The sequence below is a fragment of the Dysidea avara genome, chromosome 3 (genome assembly GCF_963678975.1).
Source record: "Dysidea avara chromosome 3, odDysAvar1.4, whole genome shotgun sequence".
In the NCBI taxonomy this organism is placed as follows: domain Eukaryota; kingdom Metazoa; phylum Porifera; class Demospongiae; order Dictyoceratida; family Dysideidae; genus Dysidea; species Dysidea avara.
Window position 1 is genome coordinate 4613261 of NC_089274.1, and position 20493 is coordinate 4633753.

The window sequence follows — 20493 nt, forward strand, 5'->3', positions numbered from 1 at the left end:
ACCTATACAGAATTCAGCTACAAACAAATCACCATGTAGAGAGATCAGCTAGAAGAAGTTATCTTGTAGATAGTTCAGCTACAAGCAAATCTCCCTGTAGAGAGATCAGCTAGAAGAAGTTACCTTGTAGAGAGTTCAGCTACAAACAAATCACCCTGTAGAAAGATCAGCTAGAAGAAGTCACCTTGTAGAAAGTTCAGTTACAAAGAAGCCACCATGTAGAGAGTTCAGCTACAAACTAGTCACCTTGTAGAGACATCAGCTAGAAGAAGTTACCTTGTAGAGAGTTCAGCTACAAACAAATCACCCTGTAGAAAGATCAGTTAGAAGAAGTCACCTTGTAGAAAGTTCAGTTACAAAGAAGCCACCATGTAGAGAGTTCAGCTACAAACTAGTCACCTTGTAGAGACATCAGCTAGAAGAAGTTACCTTGTAGAGAGTTCAGCTACAAAGAAACCACCCTGTAGAGAGATCAGCTAGAAGAAGTTACCTTGTAGATCGTTCAGTTACAAACAAATCACCCTGTAGAGAGATCAGCTAGAAGAAGTTACCTTGTAGAGAGTTCAGCTACAAAGAAACCACCCTGTAGAGAGATCAGCTAGAAGAAGTTACCTTGTAGATCGTTCAGCTACAAACAAACCACCCTGTAGAGAGATCAGCTAGAAGAAGTTACCTTGTAGATCGTTCAGCTACAAACAATTCACCCTGTAGAGAGATCAGCTAGAAGAAGTTACCTTTTGGAGAGTTCAGCTACAAAGAAACCACCCTGTAGAGAGATCAGCTAGAAGAAGTTACCTTGTAGATCATTCAGCTACAAACAAATCACCCTGTAGAGAGATCAGTTAGAAGAAGTTACCTTGTAGAGAGTTCAGCTACAAAGAAACCACCATGTAGAGAGTTCAGCTGCAAAGAAATCACCCTGTATAAAATTCTGCCACAAACAAATTGCCCTGTAGAAAGATCAGTTAGAAGAAGTTACCTTGTAGAGAGTTGAGCTACAACAAAGAAACCATTTTGTAAAGAGCTCAGCTGCAAACAAATCACCTGTACAGAATTCAGCTACGAACAAATCACCCTGTAGAGAGATCAGCTAGAAGAAGTTACCTTGTAGATAGTTCAGCTACAAACAAATCTCCCTGTAGAGAGATCAGCTAGAAGAAATTACCTTGTAGAAAGTTCAGCTGCAAAGAAATCACCCTGTAGAAAATTCTGCCAGAAACAAATTGCCCTGTAGAAAGATCAGTTATAAGAAGTTACCTTTTAGAGAGTTCAGCTACAAAGAACCATTCTGTAAAGAGCTCAGCTGCAAACAAATCACCTGTACAGAATTCAGCTACGAACAAATCATCCTGTAGAGAGATCAGCTAGAAGAAGTTACCTTGTAGATAGTTCAGCTACAAACAAATCTCCCTGTAGAGAGATCAGCTAGAAGAAATTACCTTGTAGAGAGTTCAGCTACAAAGAAACCATTATTTAGAAAGTTCAGCTTCAAACAAATCACCTGTAGAGAGTTCAGCTACAAACAAATCTCCCTTTAGAGCGATCAGCTAGAAGAAATTACCTTGCAGAGAGTTCAGCTACAAAGAAACCATCATTTAGAAAGTTCAGCTTCAAACAAATCTCCCTGTAGAGAGATCAGCTAGAAGAAGTTACCTTGTAGAGAGTGAAGCTACAAACAAATCATCCTATTGAAAGATCAGCTAGAAGAAGTCACCTTGTAGAAAGTTCAGTTACAAAGAAACCACCATGTAGAGAGTTCAGCTACAAATTAGCCACCTTGTAGAGACATCAGCTAGAAAAGTTACCTTGTAGAGAGTTCAGCTACAAAGAAACCATTATTTAGAAAGTTCAGCTTCAAACAAATCACCTGTAGAGAGTTCAGCTACAAACAAATCTCCCTTTAGAGCGATCAGCTAGAAGAAATTACCTTGTAGAGAGTTCAGCTACAAAGAAACCATCATTTAGAAAGTTCAGCTTCAAACAAATCTCCCTGTAGAGAGATCAGCTAGAAGAAGTTACCTTGTAGAGAGTGAAGCTACAAACAAATCATCCTATTGAAAGATCAGCTAGAAGAAGTCACCTTGTAGAAAGTTCAGTTACAAAGAAACCACCATGTAGAGAGTTCAGCTACAAATTAGCCACCTTGTAGAGACATCAGCTAGAAAAGTTACCTTGTAGAGAGTTCAGCTACAAACAAATCTCCCTGTAGAGAGATCAGCTAGAAGAAATTACCTTGTAGAGAGTTCAGCTACAAAGAAACCATTCTGTAAAGAGCTCAGCTGCAAACAAATCACCTGTACAGAATTCAGCTTCAAACAAATCACCCTGTAGAGAGATCAGCTAGAAGATATTACCTTGTAGATAGTTCAGCTACAAACAAATCACCCTGTAGAAAGATCAGTTAGAAGAAGTTACCTTTTAGAGAGTTCAGCTACAAAGAAACCATTCTGTAAAGAGCTCAGCTGCAAACAAATCACCTGTACAGAATTCAGCTACAAACAAATCACCTGTAGAGAGTTCAGCTACAAACAAATCTCCCTGTAGAGAGATCAGCTAGAAGAAGTTACCTTGTAGAGAGTGAAGCTACAAACAAATCACCCTATTGAAAGGTCAGCTAGAAGAAGTCACCTTGTAGAAAGTTCAGTTACAAAAAGAAACCACCATGTAGAGAGTTCAGCTACAAACTAGTCACCTTGTAGAGACATCAGCTAGAAAAGTTACCTTGTAGAGAGTTCAGCTACAAAGAAACCATTCTGTAAAGAGCTCAACTGCAAACAAATTACCTGTACAGAATTCAGCTACAAACAAATCACCCTGTAGAGAGATCAGCTAGAAGAAATTACCTTGTAGATAGTTCAGCTACAAACAAATCACCCTGTAGAGAGATCAGCTAGAAGAAGTTACCTTGTAGATAGTTCAGCTACAAACAAATCTCCCTGTAGAGAGATCAGCTAGAAGAAATTACCTTGTAGAGAGTTCAGCTACAAAGAAATCACCACTGCCCAAATTTCAAGGCAATAGCTCTTTCCAATCTGAAGTTATCAATTGTCAAAGTTTGCAAATTGGATGTGTGGAAGGCCCCTTTTCGCAAATCCGGTCACATATGTATTATACGTGACCGGATTTACGAAAAAGGGTCTTCCACACACATCCAATTCTATGAACTTGAATGACCATACCTTTGTGCTCAAAGAAGATACTAACCTGACGTTTTGTTCATGTATTAACCTATGTTGTTACTCATCACTGTCCAAATTTCAAGGCAATACTATTTCCTATCTGACATTATGAACTGCCAAAGTTCGTAAATTGGATGTGTGCGGAAGACCCCTTTTCGCAAATCCGGTCACATATATATAATTTGTACATTTACTGATAAAATATTTAAAGTACATCTACTTCATCTTTTCTTCTTCCTGTAGTAAAGAAAAAAAACATAGGTTAAAAAAGTCCCAAAGTTGGCCATAGGCCAGCTTTGGGGTATATAAATACAAAAAGAAATGAAATCTAATCCAAAACAGCCAAGCTGTAAAAAAGGTGTGCGGCCCTCAGAAAGGCTATGGTGAAAAAAGATGTGAAATCCAAGGTGGCGGCCAAGAAATGGCTGTGATGGTAGGTTAATGGTAAAAATTTTAATAACGACAATTCAGGTGAATTTTTGTGCTGCTTCACAAAATTTACCTGAATTGTCATTATTAAAATTTTTACCATTAACCTACCATCACAGCCATTTCTTGGCCGCCACCTTGGATTTCACATCTTTTTTCACCATAGCCTTTCTGAGGGCCGCACACCTTTTTTACAGCTTGGCTGTTTTGGATTAGATTGAACCTTACATTAAGTGTATTCAAACTTACTTTTGCATTCGTGATTTCATGTAAGCCAATATTGTTGGAGTTGGCAATTTGTGGTACTCACAAGGTGGATCTTTTAAATTTGGCAGGTTATCTAACTGTAGCTCAAAAAGTGATTCGTGTAGTAGAGAAAGTTGCACTGGGATTGATTCCAAATGCAGGTTATTGCTTAACTTTAAACTAAACAAATATTGTTGGAGTTTCACATGTGTAGCAAAATCACCACGTAGATCATTGTTGGAAAGATCAAGTGATTTCAGTTCAGGATAGAGCAGTAGTCCTGTGCTGTTGGTACTAACGAACTGCATTGTTTTAATCTTATTACCGCTGAGATTTAAGGATGACAGATGTGGTAGAGAACTATGTGCTTTATGTGGACAACTGTTACCAGTTTCAGAAGCACAATGTTGAATTCTTTCATCATCACCTTCAATAAGTCCAAACCTCACGATATCACACTGCATGGCATTCAGTCCTTTGAGATATGGTGGAAGAAAATTTAACTTTAAGTGGCCAATGTAGTTGTATGAAATATTAAGATATTGCAAATGAGTTGCAAAACATGGTATATTACTAGGAAAACCATTCAATCTGTTGTGCGATATATTAAATTTTGTCAATGAGCAAATAGAATCAAGTTGTTCAGTGTTTTTGTAGCTTTCATCGCTAGAAATGCTTTTGCCAATCGTGCCAAAAGATACACACGAGATCTTTAGTGAAGTTTTAACTAAACCAGAAAAGTTAAGTTCACAAATTGAATTATGAGATACGTTTAACTTATTGATTGTCTTTGATTGCCACAACTCCACTGGCAAAGATTTTATTTCATTATATGACAAATCAATCTCTTGAACAGAAAACAATATTGCAGGTACTTCTGTTAATTTGTTATGTGAAACATTTATCACTGACAAAGTGTTGCAATGTGTGGGAGTAGATATCTTCACAAGACAATTATGGCTGGCATTCAACCACTGCAACTTAGGAACCTCCCAAACAACTTCTGGTAAATTACGAATAGCATTAAATTCAATATTAAGAGTTCTCAAACTCACACAATCCCAACCCCACTTAACTATTCCATCAGAATTTTCATTCTCTTCTCCAATAGGCAATGTAGATAGATTGTTACTAGACACATCCAGGTATTTAAGTAGAGGTGTCTGGAATAAAGCTAGAGGAAGCATAGTCAATGAGTTCCCTTGCAAGTCTATTTCAGTGCATTGGACAAGGAGGTTCAAAGTAACAGTTGAAATAGGAAACTCTTTTAGATTTTTATCATTTGCTATGAACCTTGCTTGTTCATGCTGTTGTTGAAACAAAAGGTTGACAATGACTTCTCCATAACCCATAAAGAAAGCAATTCGTAATCCAATACTGCTGTTTATACCTCCAGCATCAAGTAGTGTTGTTACTATTTCTGTTCTTCCCAGTGCACATGCAACAGCAAGTGGAGACAAGGACAACTGGTTAAATGGTTTGTCTACAGCAGAGATGTGACTATAGGGAACAACTGCTAACTCATCATTGCCATGTTCACATATAATTGGTAACTTTGAGTAACTGTTTAGGTAGTGACCTAAATGTTTCAACATCAGTAACATGGTCAACTTACAGGGATGAGTCATAGCCATTGTTGCTTGTGGAAATCTGTCTAGAAGCATACTTACTATTTCATTATTGCCTCCAAGTACAGCAGCATGGATAACAGAACACTTTGTTGGTATATTACTGGTGTTAACAGCTACTAGTGATGGAGCAACTTGAAGAAAAGTATCAACCAGTAATGGATGTAAGTACATAGAAACATGTGATAAATTTCCACATGTAACAGCAATGTAGAGTGGAGACTGACCACACAGGTCAGTAAAGGTGATATTAGTAAATTTATGTGGAAAGTCAATACACAGTCTCATGGTTCCTATTAGAACTTCTGCAAGAATTTTATCAGAAGCACCAAAAGCACAAGCAGTATGGATAGGATACCATCCTCTATATGGGAGTTTATCCTTCATCAGTAACAACTCAGGAAACTTATTAATCAGTTCAACTACTATATCATAGTGATTCCCTTCACAGGCAGCATGTAGGGGAGTCTCATGTGTAGTTGTGTTAGCAGGAGGAACTTGATCTGTTTGTGATAGTAGAAAAAATACTCTATCAGTCTGTCCTGCTTTACTTGCCCTATGAAAATTAATGAAGTGTTGTTCAAAACGTTACTAACCTTTAGCTAACTACTTTGTACCTGAATAAAACTGTTTGGTTAGACACTTCTGATTTCATACAAATAAATCTCTTATCTGGTGACATTGAAAAATATGTACTTTTGAACTCATCAAGGCTGACATCGTTACGAAGAATAACAGAATAGAATCCTATATTAAAAGGCAACTTCAAACATCAATTAATATACTTCCACTGAACTTACGAGACAAATCATTCTCATCATTATCTTCACCTTGAATGCCTATATGATTAAACATTACAAGCAGTTTTACACTTCAGTAACCTTACCACAGTATTGCTTTATAGTGAGTCTAAAGCTCAGAGGAGAGCTATTAGTCATATAATCCATTGGTGATTTACCATCCTTGTCTTGCTGGTACAGATCTCCTCCCCATTCAAGCAGAGTTTGTAAACATAGTGGACTAACATTCATAACTGCATGATGTACCGGTGTCTGCTGAATAATAGAATAGAGTATGTTACATGCTGTTAGGAACATTATATTAACAAGTACCAGTATCATATAAAGAACATCAAGACACACGGTAATGTGTTGAGTGGCCAAGAAAGCCAGCTCGCCACACTGTGAGTACATTGACAGGAAGAAAGAAAACAGCTTTTTCCCATGTGCATAGATCCATGGCCCCTCCTCCAAAGCACACCAGTTTTGCATTACAGCTGCCTGTCAGGTAGGGTAGGCCACAAAGCAAATTTGATTAAATTCGCAACAGCCATTCGCGATATATGGGCATTCAAAGTTTTGATTCAATGTCTTCGCTTTTTTTCTTATGCTGTATAGGGGCTACGGGGGCTTTGATTTCTTTTCATACACTTTGCAAAAATTGCTATAAAACGTAAACATGTACTTCACTTGCCTCAATCTTTGGCACAAATGAAGAGCGTATAAAGGTAGATTCATGTACCAAGTTTGCTGTGAATATGATGAATATCCAAGGAGTTATGATTGTTTATTCATGCAAAAAAGATCAAACGTTTGTCACAGCTACAGGGTAAACGGAGTATGGGAATGACTTGAAAATTGGTGTGTACATAGGCTGATCATTGTAGCAGTGCCTTTTGATAGTTTGAATAGCAATAGAAGTTACAGCTACAAAGTTATAAAGCAAAAACCAAACAAGTGTAAAATCGAGGGATCAAGATACTCTAATAGAGCAGTCATTGTGGGGTAAAAAGGTGCACAAAATGTCTCAAAAAAACTTACCAGAGTTTGAATCAGGGACCTCCATACCTAACATACCCGCACCCTTAACCACTGAACCGCCGTTATCTTGGCTGATCACTTCGTTTAATTTCTGTTTTATAAATGAAAATTCTAGCATAAATATAAATGTTAGTAATTTCACAGATCTACCAATAGAAGTACTGGATTGTTCTAGAACATTCTATGTATGTTCTATTAGAAGTCCTCAAAAATGTGCACTCTTTTAGAGTATTACTAGAGCTGGGATGATGCTTCGTATGTTTCGTGGGTTCGAAGGTTAAGGTAAACTTCGAACTTTAAAACTATCCTTGGAAAGCTTTGTAATGCACTCATAGCCTACGAAAGAATTACAAATAAACATCGTTATCTTTATTGCAGCAGCTTATTCATCTTGCGCAATCAATGTTTGTCTCTTTGCAATCGATCTTCATGTGTCATGCCCACTTTTAAACCATCGCAGTTTAGCTTGCTACCGTAGTTGCAGCCTTAAAACACCTTATAAAGTGATAGATAATGCATGGAAAACATCCTTTAGCCATTAGTTGGTGTTTACCTATGCATGATTGCAGAATAGCGGACACGACCATTTGCAATCGATTGATCACGTCATTCAGTACTGCTGCTATGCACTTTCCAAATGCTTACAAATTTCTTAAATAAATAAAACTTAAGAAGGATGTGCACAAATGCAAGAAAACCTGCACCTTGAAAGCTAACACCGAAGCTTTGAATGTTCAAACATTTTATTAGTGAATGTTCGAAGGTAAATTTCACTATTCGTCCCAGCCCTAAGCATTACAATAATATTACCAAATATTGAAGTAAATCATGCAATACAATACATTTATAAGTCTGTCTTCAATAATCATCATTGTGTCTGTATAGAAATGAGAGTAAAAACAAACCTCAGTCAGCCATAGGCTGGTTTTGGGGGCCTTATAAAGTACAAAAGAAGTGAAATCCATGCAAAACAGCCAAACTGTGAAAAAATGGTGAGGTCTTACAAAGCCTGGGTGATGTGAAATCAAAGGTGGCGGCCAAGAAATGGCTGCAATGATACTAATGCTCATAAATTCTAATAATGCTCTGTGTGCATTATTAGCATTAACATCATTGCAGAGACAAATATAATGGTCGGACACCAGACATTTACTGCACAAATAGCATAAATGTCAGACCATAATGAAGTTTGGTCAGACATAATGTCCTAACCCCTCTTTCTTAGTGAAGGAAGGAACTAACAATAAAAACCTGGATATCATCTTATTCGCTTGCTCAAAAGGAGTTGGAAAATCTTTGTTTTGTTGCAGTAGACCCAAGGATACGTAAGTTATGAACATTTGTTTACGTCATGTCGAAGCGATCAGATGCGATCAATTTTTCTTCACGAATTTTGCCTTTGTACGTAGTGAAGAAAGGTGAGTAAAGGAAAACCTACCCAATAATTGATTCCCTTGTTCATGGCGAACACGATGGTGAAAATTTTAGCTCTGTACCTTCGTCAGTTACAACCGTTTTTGTAAATTCCTGTAATTTATTTTCCCATACTTGCTGTACAAATCAATTTTTCTGTTGTTGCTACTTTGTAGGGCTGTAACTCCCAAAGCTATTGGCATATGAAGCTGAAACTTTGCCAGTGAGTACACTTGGCTAAGTAGATTTTAGACCCTATTTAGGCTATTTTGGGTGGGTAATAAATCTCATATACTCCACCTTGTTTTCTAATATACTCCACGCCTTCAGGCACAATATAACACATGCTCAAAATCTAGGTTGATCCAATCGCCATGCATTGTTCACGTGCAGTGATTTAACAAGCGCTATTATTTTGTCACGTGAGGACACATAGTTGCCATAGCACTAGTATTATTGTAAGAAAACCAGCTGCTTTTGCCAAGCCTACAGCAGAAACAGCCGTGGATGAGGTAAGTAATCTGAGTGTAATGTGAAATAGAGTCTAAAGCAGGTATACAGGCGCAATGTGGAGTCTATGAAATTATAAACCCTCAGACCCTTAGTAGCGCCCTCGCTTCGCTCGTGCGCTACAGCCTGGGCCTTCGGGTTTATAAATTTCATAGACTCCACATTGTGCCTGTATAACTATTATATAAATATTTACTAAACAGGAATTCAAAAAATGCAATTATGTCCTGTTTTTGTACATCTGGTCACACATAGATTATCTATTATGGTTATGCTTTGACTGCTAATCATATCTGTCCTTTGGTTGCTAGGAGATCTACATTGTTACATCCCAAGGGGGGTAACCATGAATGTACTTGGCCAATTAGCAGCAGCCATATAGCCCACAACAACACAGTGACCATTGTTTCCATATACAGACTATGCCAATTCACTGTCAACAATCATGTTTACAGCCATATAGATACATAAGTGTCCCGCCATGCCCTAACATTTCAGTTCAAAACTACAAATGGTAGAACATTATGGTGGGTCAACTGCAAAACGTTATATTTGCCACTGCATTATTTCTTGTCTGCCACCTTCGATTTCACAACTTTTTCATCCAGGCTTTTTAAGGCCGCACCAATTTTTTACAGCTCGGCTGTTTTTGTGTGGTTATATTAACAAGAACCTGTATCATACAATATGGTAGTACTGTACTGTATACAGGTAATAGGGATCAGGGAGGTTTGGACTTTCTTACCCAAAAATATCACCCAAAAACCAGTTTTATTTTCTTTCATATATTGTTTAGGCATAACCAAGCTTAAAATGCAACCCCAAACCCATCCAACAAGTTGCTACTGTCAAACCTCTCTAATCTGACGCTCAATGGAAGCCATAAATTTTGCTGGATAAAGGAGGTTGTCGGATTATCAAGTCACCTCTGTAATCCGACATTGTACAATATCTAGAATTATGTCAGGTTATGCAGTACAGGTAAAACAGATCACACAAGGTTTTTAACATGAATTAAGTTTAGAGCATGAATCAATTTTAGAATTAGCAAGTATTACAGCTCTTTTTCTATTACTGTCAACCAATTAAATTTGCTTAAAAATTATTTTCTGTGATTGTTTCTAATGCTGCTATTATACTGCGTCGGATTACAAAGGTCGAAAACAATGTATTCCAAGTCTAGGGAATCAAATTTTGTGTTGGATTATGGAGTACAGAGGTGTCAGATTATAGAGGTTGTTTTCTATACAAAAGTGTTGGTAAATGACATTTTGGTTGGATTAGAGAGGATTCTGGGTGTCAGATTAGAGAGGTTCAACTGTATGAAATTATTTAATTGAATCTTTAACTGCGTGCAATGTGCAAGAAAATTGTCCTATTTTAATGTGTGCCAAACTTCAGCATGATCAGATGACGCATTTGTGTTTAAGACTGTCTTTGAAGCATGTGGAAAGAAGAATAAAAACAACAAAGAAAAAATGAACTGGTCATTCGTATATCAGGAATGGCTGGGGAAATTTTGTTGAAATTTGGTATGTTACCTGCCTTACCTGGCAGGAAACTACTGAAAAATTGTTTTTGTTTTAGTAAGAGATTATATGTAAGTTTATCAGTGATAATTACATTTTCATTCTTCCTAGTAACAGCACACTGGTATGGTTTTTATGCACCACCTGCTTAAGCTGCACAATACACTACTGTGTGTCTTGATATGACTGCTCTATTAGAGAGGTCAGTTGTGTGCATATTAAATATGTTGGTGTTGTGACTCCTTGGTCCTTAATTATATTACAACAAAATACAGCTGGCTCTTTCATATGTAAATGATCTGGGTGGCCGGTAGTCTGGTCTCCAGTAGCTATTTCATTCTAATTCTCCAAATTTTGGGATCATTTGAAGGGTTGCAAAGAAGCCGCAAACAAAGATGTTTCATGCGCCTGTTGCAGAAATCACTCAGTAGATGCAGCAGGTACAAGGAACAAGAAAATACTTTGTTTGCGGCTTGTTTGCAACCTTCACACGATCCCCAGAGTATGGGGATTCAGAACAAAATGGCTGTTGGAGTTGCACCAGACCCTTTTATTCCCTACCCAAATACAAAAAGGAAAAAAGTGGTCTGGCCATGAGACTAGATCCCTGGTAGGTAAGGCATCAAATTAAATTTTTACTAAAGGACTGATACCAGTGGTATCAGTATGGGATGGTATATTTAGCGGAATGGCGGAAACGGCGGAAACAGCAGAATCATTGTTTACAGATTATGGACAGCCTTAGAACACCCACTTCCAGTTAGCTACTCACTGTAACATATATAAATACAGCTACATAGAACTCACCACAATTGAAGCTCATGGTCTTTGTAGCAACAATTTTCTGTCTTCTTGCAGCTTAACATCATCTGTGGCACTCTTAGAGTGTAGCCATATCTCACATCCCGTATTTTGAAGCACATGTTACTAGAAGCGCCTTCAAGGGGGGCACTTATAATTGAAAACCTGTAAACGCCACCCCAAGAAAATAGAGTATGGCCACCCGAGATTAAGCCTGACCATTCAACGCCAATTGTTCTGCAATTCAAAACGTGGTAATCAGTCACACAAGATTAGTATTAGTATTAATTGTATAGGCTTGGAGAGCCTGTAAAGCCTGATCTCTACAAAAAAAATAGAGATAAGACTACTGTCTAAGAATTGATTACCACAGATGATGGTAAATTGCAAGAAGGTAAAAAATCGGTGCTACAAAGACCATGAGTTTCAATTGTGGTGAGTTCTATGTAGCTGTATTACAGTGAGTAACTAACTGGAAGTGGGTGTTCTAAGGCTGTCCATAATCTGTAAATGATGATTCTGCTGTTTCCGCCAATTCCGCCGTTTCCACCATTCCGCTAAATATACCATCCCCCTTGTATTGGCACCTAGTGTTCAGTCTGCCTCATGATCAGTAGCTAGTTGCAGTGATTGGAGTGTTTCAGGGTGCTTCCTCACCCACCCACCCATTGGAAACTTAGCTAGAGATGGTTTAATAAAAGTGGTGTCTACTGGTGGTATCTGTACCTTTGTATTACCAATACCGATCCAATACTGATGGGGATGGTATATTTAGCGGAATGAATGGCAGAAACGGCGGAATTAGCGTAAACAGCAGAATTGTCATTTACAGATTATGGACAGCCTTAGACCACCCATCACCAGTTAGCTACTCACTGTTACATATATAGATACAGCTACATAGAACTCACCACGATTGAAGCTGATGGTCTTTGTAGTGCCAATTTTCTGTCTTCTTGCAGCTTAACATCGTCTGTGGTAATCAATTCTTAGAGTAGCCATATCTCAAGCCTCATTGATCGTCAGCACTCTGTATTTTGAAGCACATATTACTAGAAGCACCACCATGCAAGAGGGCGCTTATATTTGAAAATCTGTAAACGCCACCCCGAGAAAATAGAGTATGGCCACCCAAGTGACCATTCAACACCAATTATTGTTCTGCAATTCAAAATGTGGTAATCAGTCACATAAGTTAAAGAACATTCTAGAATGCTCTTATCCTGTGTTTGGTACCTTGCTAAAAGGCGCTTCTAGTAAATGCACTTTAAAATACGGTGTGTTAATTAGAAGGTGATGATCAATAAATCATCAAATCAATTGATGAGGCTCGAGATAAGACTCCAGGCTAAGAATTGATTGCCACGGATTATGTTAAGTTGCAAGATGACAAAATTTGTGCTACAAACACCATGCACTTCAATTGTGGCATGAGTTCTATGTAGCTGTATTTGTATATGTAACAATGAGTAACTAACTGGTAGTGGGTATTCTAAGGCTGTCCATAATCTGTAAATGACAATTCTGCTGTTTCTGCCATTTCCACCATTCCGCTAAATATACCATCCCGTGTTTCTAGATGTGTAGGCTTTGAAATTCCAGTACAGTGTACACTCACAGATAACATAATAAATTATCACGATGGCACATAACATTATATGGACGTACCTGTAAATTACTGTCAGTCACATTAGGAGATCCTAAAATGATATAATAAAGCATACAGTGTTAAAATACAAACATGTCATTACAGCAAACACTTTTATTGCAATGCTCATTACTTGCTTGTAATATTTACACTTATTTGTTAACTCATAATTCATAACTAGTGAACTTCTAAAATACAAAGGACAGAATGGCACCATGACATATATGAGGCTACAATTATTGTACAGCAAACTACGTAAATTACTAATAAGCAATGTAGCCATTTTGCATAGGTGCTGCCCGTTACTTAGCCCTACACACGGAGAATGACATTTGTGACTAGCCTATAGCTAATCTGCTTATTTCAACTGTTGGGGATAGAATTATGGACTATTTCTTATTTGATAGGCAACACCACGAAGCCATGACACACTAACTACAACAAATCAACACCTTGCCACAGTGCTGTCAGCGAAAAGAAAACTGACACAAAGCAAGGGATGCCATGTAGGCATGTGCAGTCAGTAGCTATGTGACCATGGTTAAAGTCAATGTCTTAACTTCCCAAAATTTTGTTGTGACCTGTGTCTAACCCTTTTTCAGTGTGTGACCTATGGGTTAGTTAGTACTTTTCAGTTGTGGGTTGCGAATTTTCATCCTTGACTGTTGACTTTGCATGAATTTAGGAGCCTTGGCCTGTAACTTTGAGTTTGACCATGGTCACTGATATCTACCTACACCGAGTGAACCCATGCAAAGGAGAAAAAGTAAGTCCATGATGTATCCATTGCCAAACACTGTGGCGTACCAAAAGGCACCTGTCTAGCTGAAGCAATGTCTAACAGTGAAACATCAAGCCTGTGGCCTTAGTCATTGTTGTTGATCTAAAGTAAGCTAGTCAATCACTCAATCATTCATTCATAAGAAAATTCCAATAAAAAGAATTGTAGAAAAGTTTCTGGAAGTGCTGTGGGTGTCCATGGGGGCACTCTTGGGCTTGTTTACCTAAACAATACTGCCAAGGTGGAATGAAGGTAATTTGAGGATGGTTTCTGGTCAATACTTTTTCATGGAAAGGTATAACCTTTATGATCCCTATACTGTACAACATATACATATGTATTCATTTCCATGGATACTCATAGATCATCATGTTCAACTGGTTTAGTTTGTTTGTTATTATACAATACATGCCCATTGTTGTTGGGTCACTTCAAAGAAGCCAGCCACTTGTTTACAACTACCTAGTTTGTTTAAATCGTCATGTGAATTTTATTGCTATAAAAACAACACTCAGGTGATATTTGGATTACGTGACCTCAGGTATGCTCTTATGGAAATTAAACAGGAAAGGTGTTAACTCTTGGTATCAGGTTCTTTTATTCCTTTAATCACATGGATTGGCAAATGATTTGAAGTTACAATAGAAACAAAAAATAAATAGTCACCACAAGTTAGTTTAGCTAAAATTACATGCTGGCCTTACACTATTCCAATTCTAAAATATAACAGAGTATTGGTGAGTAGGTAGTAGGTAGGTACTGATTATTGGTCACCTATTAGTCATGGAATGTCATGGAATACACTTAACCTTACATAATTAATTTCTTGCAAATTAAACCTATAACATTCCTATTGTCATAGACTTCTAATTTTAAAAATGGGATCATAGGAGGTTGGCCACAAATTGTAACCGTATTACATATCAGCACATGCGATTGCACAACCAAATGTGGTGGCTGAAATCTGTATCAATATTTAAAAACCTATTTGTCACATTTGCGAGAAGCATGGCTAATGTAGCATTTTTAGTTATAATATGCTGGTGAAGGTTTCCTAGGAGACATGATGTATGGATCTACAATTCACATGAGATGGTAGGGTTTAACCCAGAAAAATGTAAAACACTTCCAAATAATTGAAAAAAAGCATCCTGCTACATCCCAATATAATATAGTATCATCAAATCGAGCAGGTTTCAAATGAAAAGTAAATTGTCAAAACATTTCAAAAAATGAAAGCAAATTTACTGTGCTCCAACTATGTGCATTAACTAATAGACCAAACTATTATCCTGCCAAAGTTTTGTCTATTATGGAGACATACGTCGTCATTGCTATGCGTGAGAAAAGTTATGTGTTAATTCGCAACCAAGCGATCTGATTGGTTGTACCAGATTCTCATGATCTGGTACAAGTATGTGATGATACACAGACAATACCCTTAATTTCTAATTGAAAGGGCAGCCATGACAGACTAATCTACCATATAGCTGCAATCAACATCTCATTTAATATACCCAAAGTCAGAAATTGTGCATGCTTACGATTACCCATTAGCAATCAAAATAAAAAAGAACTCGCTTAACTCAAAAGTTGCCTCTATTGCCAAAACCATGCAGCTCAATCCAGCACAAAACCAACATTTCATGCAGCACAGGCTGTACACAACACTCTCTAGAATAGCTTTGTTTTATCAGTGAAATGTTGCTGCAACATGCTTGTTGTTCTCATGTTTTAACTAGTTCCATTGTGTTCAGACATTCAAAATAATAATAATAATGAACCAGTTGGAGATCTATTGGATGAATTCTGTTAATATCTATGATGGTGTAAGTCGAGGCTACTGGATGGAACGATCATGAGATCATGCATCATCTGATGGGCTACTCCGTGTCACAGTGTGTACATGCAGGCTGTGTTTAATAACTGCTTGAAGCAGTGGCAAGACTCAGCAAAGATTGAAGATGATCATAACAGTACAATAGAGTATAATTATAAGTTATGATTTTACACAATCACATTCAGTTTACTTTGCCCAGTATTGGGACAGTTACTTTTTAAATGTAACTCGTTACATATTATTTACAACTGAACTATTTAGTTACAGTTACATATTACCCATATAATAAAGTAACTATAATATTATTACATATTATATTACTTTGTGTCCACAGCCTTAAGCTGTCACATGTGAAACTACCACCTTATCACGTGACATGATTGTGTTGTTGAGCAATGTGCAAATCTTGGTTATAAGTAAGAAGCTAAAGAATAAGCTTCATTCGGTAGGCCTCATTACTTCTTGTGGCTAGGCATTATACAGTGGATTACTAACGAGATTAGTAACTTCGTTACTTGTAGTAATACTATTATGTAATATTAGACTCGTTACAGGAACTATATTACTTAGGTAAAGCATTACATTAGTAAGTAAAGTAACTTGAGTTATATTACCTGTTTTTATAGCGTATTTCGTTATATTACTTAGTTACCACAAAAGTAATATTACGTAACGCGTTACTCCCAACACTGACTTTGCCTAGGGTCCCAGAATCTCTAAGGCCAGTCCTGTATATATCTCATATGCACCCACTCTAATTATAAATAATCATGTGTGATCTGTTTATTGCATGGTGACTCCGATGGCCGAGCTGATGGCTGAGTACCTGACTATGGTACTTGGGGCTAGTACTGATACAGGTAGCTATATCTATGCTTGCAGCCTAGGTTATATCAGTGTAATGAATGTACGATACAACAAATTAGTTAAACAAGTCATGTTTAACTAATTTGTTGGAAACCTTTGAAGACTGGACAAGTGCGGTGGACCAGGGTTATGGGGTTGATGTGGTATACCTGGATTACAGTAAGGCATTTGACTCTGTACCACATCGTAGATTGATTTCTAAACTTGAAGCATACGGTGTGCGTGGAAACTTGTTCCTGTGGTTATCCAATTTTCTCACAAATCGTTTTTAGAGAGTAGTGGTTAATGGGTCTCAGTCAGATTGGGTTAATGTTCAGAGTGGAGTACCTCAAGGTTCAGTCTTGGGTCCCTTATTATTTATACTGTATGTCAACGATGTGCCTGACCTCATTGAGAGTAATATGAAGATGTTTGCAGATGACACCAAGATATACTCGGTCATTAAATCTTTTCATGACAGCCTTAAACTACAACATGATATCAACAAGTTAATGCAATGGTCAAGTGTTTGGTTGCTTAGATTTAACGCAGCCAAATGCAAAGTAATGCAGATTGGTAACTCTCTTCCTGCATCATACACCGTGTACGATGGCACTACAAATGTATCTACTGACCTAGAACTAGTGAACGAAGAGAAGGACCTTGGAGTGTGGTGCACAAGTGATCTCAAGCCATCTCTACACTGCCAAAAAGCTGAGAGGTCAAGGCTACACAGGTTCTTGGGCTTATTAGGCAATCTTTTAGAATTGACTCTACTGATATGTTTATATTCTGTATAAGATGTATGTTCGACCGTATTTGGAATATTGTGTGCAATCTTGGAGTCCGTACTTGGCCAGAGACATCGACACCCTTGAAAAGGTTCAGAGACGTGCAACTAAACACCTTCGCGGATTAGCCCACTTGACTTATGAAAGCCGTCTTGAAATTCTGGATCTCTATTCTCTGTATTGCAGACGTCAAAGGGGTGATATGATTGAAACATATAAGATACTTAAACGACATTATGACTTGGACCCATCTACATTTTTTACTTTAAATACTGCTACCACCAGGGGCCACTCTCTTAAGCTTTTTAAAGAAAGATCAAGATTACTTGTTAGGCAGAACTTTTTTACAAATAGAATAGTCAATCTATGGAACTACTTACCTGACTTTATCATTTCAGCACCAACAGTTGCAACCTTCAAGCTGCGCTTGGATAATTTTTGGAAGCAATCTAGATATGGGCACCTTCAAAGGCCTGCGGCCTAGCCTGGCAAGTTAGCTTGCCTTGGCATCTACAAGCCCATTAAATAATAATAATAATAATAATGATATAGTTATAGCAATTTTACCTCCAAATTTCAGTAATAACGATAGTACTGCGTATCGCTTATCTCTGGCCTCAACGTGAAGAAGAGTAGTACCCGTCGAGCTACCCACCAGAGGCTTATTAACAAACCACTGCAGAATTTCCTTGTCGAAATTCGTCAAGAAGAAGTCAGTAACGTGGTCAGTTCCACGCTGGCTCAGTACGAAATCGATCCATTGTTCTTCAGACATAATATTAGCGGGTACTAAATCAATAAGCATCCTCCTACGACAAACAGATCCCTCCTGGACTGTACATTGCTGCTGTAGCTCCTGCTCCAATTCCTGAACTAACTGGGACATCACAAAAAAAACAATTCCAATCGCGCAGTCACTTTAGTAGTATAATCAGATCACGTGATTGAAAATGGCGTCTGAGTCCTGACCTTGTACCACCATAGTCTCGTGCCCAGACCCCATCCACTGCGGTTGAATAGGGTCTGGTGACTTACGCTATGTTTTTGGGCCCGCCGCCATATTGTTTACGCATTTGTATCCATAGCTGTAGTCGGCCATTTTCCTAGTTCCAGCCTATCAAATCGCGTTGTACCTGAATCAAGGCGTCCGATTGGTCAGAAAAGAAAAATGGCGTAGGGCCCAAAACTCCTGCGAAGTACCACCATAGATTATAATGGGTACGTAGTATATATAATGGGTACGTAGTATATATAATCTATGGTACCACTCCCAGAGGAGGGTGGACACGATATAAGCGCTACTGAAAACTATTACCGTTAATTGAATATTTCTAATACCAAGACTAAAATGAAGTGATTAAAACTATTTAGCAACAGCCACACTAATTTATCTTGTGCTTCTTGTGACAAACGGAAAATGAGTACGAAGGTGTCTTATTTCCTGCTTGATTCCCCATGAGGACAAGCTAGCGGCGTCCGCTTTCCTTTCTTTAATTCCTTGGGAGCGAGCATTGGAAGCTCATAATACCTTCTTCGACGATTTTTGGACTCGAATACAAGCTTATAAGGTGTCTCTAGAGTGCAACGCATCGATTCCACCAACAAACTTACTGCACACGTGATCCTCTATAAATTCAAGAGCGATTTACGTACCGGGAATAGCGGGGAAGAGTGGGGCAGACCTTCGAAATATACTAAACGTCCAGCACACTTTCGAATGGTGCTTATTTAAACTTCGCTGAAGGCTTAGTTATACTTTTAATACAAATGTATGCGTTCACGTGCGCATGTCCACCCTCCTCTAGTACCGCTCCTTCATCGTGCGGCAAAGCCGTAGCCAGAGTTTTATCTAAGTAGGCTCTTTTAGATAAAAATGTGGACCGTGTGGTGTGGTGTGGTGCAGGACTACATCTAGTCTCACGTTCCAGACGGACTTTGTGGGGGCGGAAATTAACCGATTTCTATGATATACCACACATTAGGGTTTCCACTCAGAATCGGAAAGTGCTTCATTTTCTTGTTTCTGGAGATATTCACACAGATTTACCTCTAAGATAAAGCAAACAAGTGCTAATTTGTTATTGGAATGTTTGCAGCAGTTGCTATCAGCACAATTGTAACATGTAAATATCCAAAAAGTGGTCACGTGACCAAAAAACCCTTCATATAGGATTTCCACTGCAAAATAAGATGATGCCTCAGCCTTTTCATTATTTCTGATGATTTTCATGCAGGCTGACCTTAAGGTAAAACAAAAAAGTGCTAATATATTAGTAAACTGTCTATTTCTTTCAATATCAGTGCAGTTTTAACTGTAAAATATCCAAAAAGTGGTCACATGGCCAACAATCCCATCACAGCTATACAGGATGCTAAAGTACTGCAAGATGTAGAAGTCTTCATTATAAGGCAAGAAAATATACTAATTGTGACTTCGGTCACCCTAAAATACATGATTTTCTAATAAGCTACTCAATTCAACTATTTCAATATTTTTGGTCACGTGACCACTTTTTGTATGTGTTAAACTTAATATGCTGATACTCAATGTTACAAGCAATCCAATAATAAATTAGCACTTGTTTGCTTTTATCTTAAAGGTCAGTCTGTGTGAAAATCACCAGAAACAACAAAAGGAAGCACCTTCTTATTTTGAGTTGGAAACCCTACCACACTAATCACAGTTGTGCGCCAAGGATGATGAGTGTCAGGGGGGTAGGACATGATGTCACAACGTGTATGGTTTTGCGTAATTTAATTGAATTCCAATGATAATTACATAATCAAAAAACTAACGTACCTGAGCTACTTGCACGGGTACTTGCATCATTGTAGATGCCAAAGTGGATTGTATTTAGTAAGAATACAGCGAACAATAACACAGGTACCTGAAATTAGGATAAACATTTACTCTTAATAACGCGCTATTGCAAAATTCACCGTAATATCACTGGGGCTCAGTAGATAAAACGATTTCTACACTAGTGAACTTCCATTTCCGAAAATAAACACAGCGCTAAAATTCATGGTTT

At 37.9% G+C, this 20493-nt stretch overlaps 1 protein-coding gene across 4 annotated transcripts in view; it reads right to left on the reverse strand.

Annotated features, from left to right (window-relative positions):
* The window catches only part of LOC136249006 (leucine-rich repeat serine/threonine-protein kinase 1-like), a 47247-nt gene extending 28852 nt beyond the window's left edge, over positions 1-18395 (reverse strand). Inside the window, exons 1-7 of one of the 4 annotated variants that reach the window (XM_066040887.1) lie at positions 18029-18125; positions 17842-17971; positions 13224-13255; positions 6369-6537; positions 6283-6321; positions 6100-6229; positions 3858-6038 (exon numbers count right to left, since the gene is read on the reverse strand). In XM_066040887.1, coding sequence (XP_065896959.1) covers positions 3858-6038; positions 6100-6229; positions 6283-6321; positions 6369-6537; positions 13224-13255; positions 17842-17854 — 2564 coding nt within the window. In that variant the 5' untranslated portion in view covers positions 17855-17971; positions 18029-18125. Of the gene's footprint in view, positions 1-3857; positions 6039-6099; positions 6230-6282; positions 6322-6368; positions 6538-13223; positions 13256-17841; positions 17977-18028 lie in introns of those variants that run through there. The other 3 variants (XM_066040886.1, XM_066040885.1, XM_066040888.1) reach the window with 3 other exon arrangements.
* Between the last annotated feature and the right edge of the window lie 2098 nt (positions 18396-20493).